At 42.5% G+C, this 6,000-nt stretch overlaps 1 protein-coding gene across 1 annotated transcript in view; it reads right to left on the reverse strand.

The window, feature by feature from the left end:
* PIGL (phosphatidylinositol glycan anchor biosynthesis class L) overlaps window positions 1-5,561 on the reverse strand; it is a 119,629-nt gene extending 114,068 nt beyond the window's left edge. Inside the window, exon 1 of the mRNA XM_064378275.1 lies at window positions 5,308-5,561. Coding sequence (XP_064234345.1) covers window positions 5,308-5,533 — 226 coding nt within the window. The 5' untranslated portion in view covers window positions 5,534-5,561. The remainder of the gene's footprint in view (window positions 1-5,307) is intronic.
* Window positions 5,562-6,000: the final 439 nt, after the last annotated feature.

The following is a 6,000-nucleotide window of genomic DNA, read 5'->3' on the forward strand; positions in this document are numbered from 1 at the left end:
GGAATCAGTTTAGATATTTCATCAACTGACAAGGCATACAAGGCAATGTAAGAGGCAGATTGGGTGTAATGGTTTTAGAACAGATAAGAACCACAGGGTCCTGGCTCCTTTACACTGTAGCTGGCCACTTTGGTTGTTACTTAAACTTTGTGATTCAGTTCCCATATTTCTATAATGGAAATAACAATAGTACCTACCTCACAGAGTTGCTGACATGATGAAATGAGTCACCAATAACAAAAATAGTATTATTTTTTTCTCTGCTGCTTCTCTTCCCTTTAACTGGAGATCTTGTTAGAATGAATTATTCATGCGAATCCAAGATTTACTGATGCCTTTACTACTGCTTGCTTCCTATATATAGCTACTCCTATTTCTAAAGCCTAGCTCCAAAGAAAACCAATTTGGAGAAGATTTCCTTAATCTAAACCCCTGAAAAGAGAATTAATGCTTTTCTCCATTTTGGGTCCATAGTCTTTCTCCATCAAAACATCATAGCTTTCATTATATTTCAAATTATTAGCTTCCTGTTTTTCATATTAGAATGTTATGTCAGCAGTATAGAGAATGTTTAATCAACACATGTTTGAATGAATTGTGAATTTAAAAAGTAATTTTAGGCTGGGCATGGTGGCTCATGCTGCAATCCCAGCACATTGGGAGGCCAAGCTGGGTGGATCACCTTAAGTCAGGAGTTCAAGGCCAGTCTGGCCAACATGGTGAAATCTGTCTCACCAAAAATACAAAAATTAGCCAGGCATGATGGCGCACATCTGTAGTTCCAGCTAATTGGGAGGCTGACGCAGGAGAATCGCTTGAACTCGGGAGGCAGAGGTTGTAGTGAGCCAAAATTTCACCTCTGCACTCCAGCCTGGGTGATAGAGTGAGATTCTGCCTAAAAAAAAAAAAAAAAAAAAAAAAAAGTTGGGTGTGCTGGCACACGCCTGTAGTCTCAGCTGTTGGTAGGCTGAGGCGGGAGGATCACTTGAGCCCAAGACTTGGAGACTGCAGGGAAATATGATCTGGCCAGATTTTAGTTTTATTTATATTTCTTTTTTTATTTTCTTTTTTTTTCTAAGATGGGGTTTCACCATGTTGGTCAGGCTGGTCTTGAACTCCCGACCTCAGGTGATCCGCCCGCCTTGGCCTCCAAAGTGCTTGGATTACAGGTGTGAGCCACCATGCCCGGCCAGTTTTATTTATATTTCATATTGGCTGGGCGCGGTGGCTCACGCCTATAATCCCAGCACTTTGGGAGGCCGAGGCGGGTGGATCACGAGGTCAAGAGATCGAGACCATCCTGGTCAACATGGTGAAACCCCGTCTCTACTAAAAATACAAAAAATTAGCTGGGCACAGTGGCGCATGCCTGTAATCCCAGCTACTCAGGAGGCTGAGGCAGGAGAACTGCTTGAACCCAGGAGGTGGAGGTTGCGGTGAGCCGAGATCACGCCATTGCACTCCAGCCTGGGTAACGACCGAAACTCCGTCTCAAAAAATAAATAAATAAATACAAATATTATATTTCATATTTATCCTTATTTTCATTATGTTCATAAAAATTTGGGACAATAATTGAAATTTTTTTCAAATAAAAAATATAGAGCATGCAGTTGGCATTCAATACTTTTATTGTCTTTCATTATTTCCCCTGAATCCAACTTACCATTTTGTTTTTTCTTGTATGTTATTTATTCATGTTTTGTTTATTTTATAAAGACAGGGTCTTGCTCTGTCACCTGATATGAGAGCTGGCAGTGCAGTCAAGAGGATAGAGCAAGATCCCATCTTTATAAAATAAAAAAACAGGCTGTGTGCGGTGGCTCACACCCATAGTCCCAGCACTTTGGGAAGTCGAGGCAGGTGGATCACCTGAGGGTCAGAAGTTCGAGACCAGTTTGGCCAACATGGTAAAACCCTGTCTCTACTAAAAACACAAAAAGTTGCCTGGTGTGATGGTGGGCACCTGTGATCCCAGCTACTCAGGAGGCTGAGGCAGAAGAACTCCTTGAACCCAGGAGGCAGAGGTTGTAGTGAGCCAAGTATTGAGCCACTGCACTCTAACCTGGGTGACAGGGTGAGACTCGGCATCAAAAAAAAAATTAAAAAAAAAATAAACAAACAAAACCCGAATAAAGAATAAATAACATAAAAGAAAAAACAAAATGGGCCAGGCACGGTGGCTTACGCCTGTAATCCCAGCACTTTGGGAGGCTGAGGCGGGTGGATCACGAGGTCAAGAGATCGAGACCATCCTGGTCAACAAGGTGAAACTTCGTCCCTACTAAAAAATACAAAAATTAGCTGGGCATGGTGGCGCACGCCTGTAGTCCCAGCTACTCGGGAGGCTGAGGCAGGAGAATTGCTTGAACCCAGGAGGCAGAGGTTGCGGTGAGCCAAGATCGTGCCATTGCACTCCAGCCTGGGTAACAAGAGCAAAACTCTGTCTCAAAAAAAAGAAAAAACAAAATGGTAAGTTGGATTCAGAGGAAACAAAAGACAATAAAAACATTCAGTGCCAAGTCCATGTGCGTGTGCTCTCTCTCTCTATATATATATGTATATATAAATACACATATATATATTTTTTTGAGATGCAGTCTTGCTTTGTCACCCAGGCTGGAGTGCAATGGCACCATCTCTGCTCACTGTATCCTTCACCTCCCGGGTTCAAGCGATTCTCCTGCCTCAGCTTCCTGAGTAGCTGGGACTATAGGCACACAACCCCATGCCCAGGTAATTTTTCTATTTTTTAGCAGAGACAGGGTTTCACCATGTTGGCCAGGATAGTCTCAATCACTTGACTTCATGATCCACCCGCCTCGGTCTCTCAAAGTGTTGGGATCACAGGTGAGAACCACCTCGCCCAGTCTATATTGTTTATTTGAAAAAATTTTCAATTCTGGTCCTAAATTTTTATGAACCTATTGAAAATAAGGATAAGTTTATTAAAGAGCTGTATGTATAGCATTTTGCAAATCTAGGGTTCTCATTGAAGATCTTGTAACAAACTTGCTTATAATTTGGCTTCTACAGTTGTTATGTAAAATACAAATACAACTAAAAGTTAGCCAGGTGTGGTGGCTTACACTTGTAACCCCAGCACTTTGGAAGGCCAAAGTGGGCAGTCACTTGTCAGGAGTTTGAGACCAGCCTGGCCAACATGGCAAAACCTCAGCTTTACTAAAAATAAAAAATTAGACCGGCACCTGGTGCACAGGCGCCAGCTCCCAGTCCCAGCTACTTGGGAGGCTGAGGTAGGAGAATTGCTTGAACTTGGGAGGTGGAGGTTGCAGTGAACCGGAACAACAAAAAACTCCACCAAACCTAAAAGCTAAGAAAAAATGGTGCTATTACTTGCAAATATTTGCAATTAATATCCTTAACAGAGCATAAATTTAGAAGAAAAGTGCTTGGACTCAAATTCTCAATAAATATGTAAAATGGTTTACTCTTACTGGTAATAAAAAATTATGGGGGGCCGGACGCGGTGGCTCATGCCTGTAATCCCAGCACTTTGGGAGGCCGAGGCAGGTGGACTGCTTTAGGTCAGGAGTTCGAGACCAGCCTGGCCAACAAGGTGAAATCCTGTCTCTTTAAAAAAAAAAAAAATTGGGGGAGAGAGAAGATAGTAAACAAATCAATAAATTTATAAAAAATATCAGTCAATGCTACACAAAGTAATATATTAAGAAGGATACTCTCATTAGTGTCAGTAAGAATGTAAATGGGTAGGCCAGGTATGGTGGCTCACACTTATAATCCCAGCACTTTGGGAGGCCGAAGCGGGTGGATTACTAGAGGTCAAGAGTTTGAGACCAGCCTGGCCAACATGGTGAAATCCTCTCTCTGAGGTGGGCAGATCATGAAGTCAGGATTTCCAGAGCAGCCTGACCAACATGGTGAAACCCTGTCTCTTCTAAAAATACAAAAATTATCTGGGCGTGGTGGTGCATCCCTGTAATCCCAGCACTCAGGAGGCTGAGGTAGGAAAATCGCTTGAACCAGGGAGGCCGAGGCTGCAGTGAGCTAAGATCACGCCACTGCACTCCAGCCTGGGTGACAGAGCGAGACTCTGTCTCAAAAAAAAAAAAAAAAAAAAAAAGACTTGGTATATGGTTTTCGGGAATGTGTTTTGAATGCAAAGCATTAAAACAGCCAATTTTAGAGATTAATACTAATGAAATAATATACACAAAGATGTTCTCTGCTCTTTTCAATAAACTAGGAAAAAACCCTCTAAATATACAAACAATAAAGGATGACTAAGGTTTATCCTGACGAAGCCATTTAACAGGCTATATATTTAGATCTAATTAATATGGGTAGATGTTTTACGCTTCATGAGGACACTGCTCTCATCTAGCTTGTGTTCACTTTTGTATCCCTAGGGCATAGAATAAGGCCTAGCACATGAATGTTTAATAAGTATTTGCTAAGTAAATGAAAAAGTAATGTTAAGTAAAAATAATATAAAATTTTATAAAATGTGATTTCTGTGAAAAAGCTGTATAGAAAAAGAATTGGAAAGACACACAAGCAAATGGGAAAAGAGGTCATGGGCAATTTTAAAAAAGTTTTATTGAGGTATAATTTTACATACCATAAAATTCACCCATTGTATGTGTACAATTCAATTACTTCATTTATACAACTGCTCAATTATCACCATATTCGAGCATGATGGTCAATATTTGCTTTGTCATTTGATCTTTTTTCTATGGTAAGCAAAAATCTATTATTTGAAAGGTTCCCTCACTGAAAGCTGGGTGGAGTTGAACTCTAAAATTACCTACGAAATTATTTTCTACCTAATCATCTAAGTCTAATTCTTCAATTTGACACGTGCATCTTACTAGCACAAGTTGCATTTTAAAAGCAGCAGGAGGATCTTTTGCTATCATCAGAAATGAAGGATTGAGCAGGCATGATACAGCATAGATTCTGTTTCATACACTATAGTAAGGTCAATATTCTTGCTCCTTCTACAAATAAAAAGAAGTTCCACAGAATAACAAGTACAGCGCGGTTCCCAACGGAAATGCAGGTACTGAATGTAATAAACTGCACCTGTTTCTCTGCTCCTCAATCCTGCCTGCGTAGTACGCGAGCTGCCAATGTCCCCCAACCCACCTGATAAACCGGCCGCTCCAGTCCCCAGCCTGTGAGGGGTTCAGAGGTAAGACTTTCCGTGTATTCACTTAGCTCCCTAGAGGACAGTCTTTGTGAAGAAGGCGACTGAGCTCGATTAGCACCTAAATCCCCGTCACAGTCCCGGCTCCCATCGCCCCTCCTGTGGCCTCCTACCTGCAGAGAAGCAGAGCAGGTACACCCGGTGCCTTAGGCGGGCCAAACCTAGCACTGTGGGAGCAAAAAACATGGCTTCATCGTCAGGGTGCGCTATGACCAGGAGAGTCCGGCTTTCGGCTCCCAGCAGTCCACCCTGCTCCCGACTCTTCATTCGTTCTGAGGAGTCCCAAACCCAGAGGAAGCCCCATGCCAGGACCGCCGCTGACACGCACAACAGCCACATTGCTTCCCTGATGGGTAAGTAGCATCGCGCCTGCGCAGTAGGAAAGGCTACCTCTGACCCTGACTCCGGCTGGAAAACTGCACCCGGGAATATGGGGTTCCGTGGTTAAGTCCGTTCCGCCGACATGCTCCGGAGGCTTGAGGCTTTACGCTAGGGGTTCTCTTATGTTTTAACAGAGAAGACTCCTTGCCGTCCAGTTTCCTATCCTAGTCCTACCACACTGTACAATCCGTTTAAAGGGAAGAGTCTTATATATAAACTCCCATCTCTTGTAGGAAGAGTTCCTCTTCTTCAACTCATTTCTTAAAACTTGGGTTTTTCTCGTAATTACAGGGTTAGACAGCCCGTTATCCAGATGACAGTTTTCCAAAACAGCCAGATAAACCAGCTTTGTTTTTCCTTCTCACTTTTGGATGGCCTTTTTTTTTTTCTTTTTATTTGAGACAGGTCTCGCTCTGTAGCTCAGG

This window comes from Aotus nancymaae, unplaced genomic scaffold (genome assembly GCF_030222135.1).
Source record: "Aotus nancymaae isolate 86718 unplaced genomic scaffold, 86718_ANA_hifiasm-v0.15.2.pri h1tg000018l, whole genome shotgun sequence".
NCBI lineage: Eukaryota > Metazoa > Chordata > Mammalia > Primates > Aotidae > Aotus > Aotus nancymaae.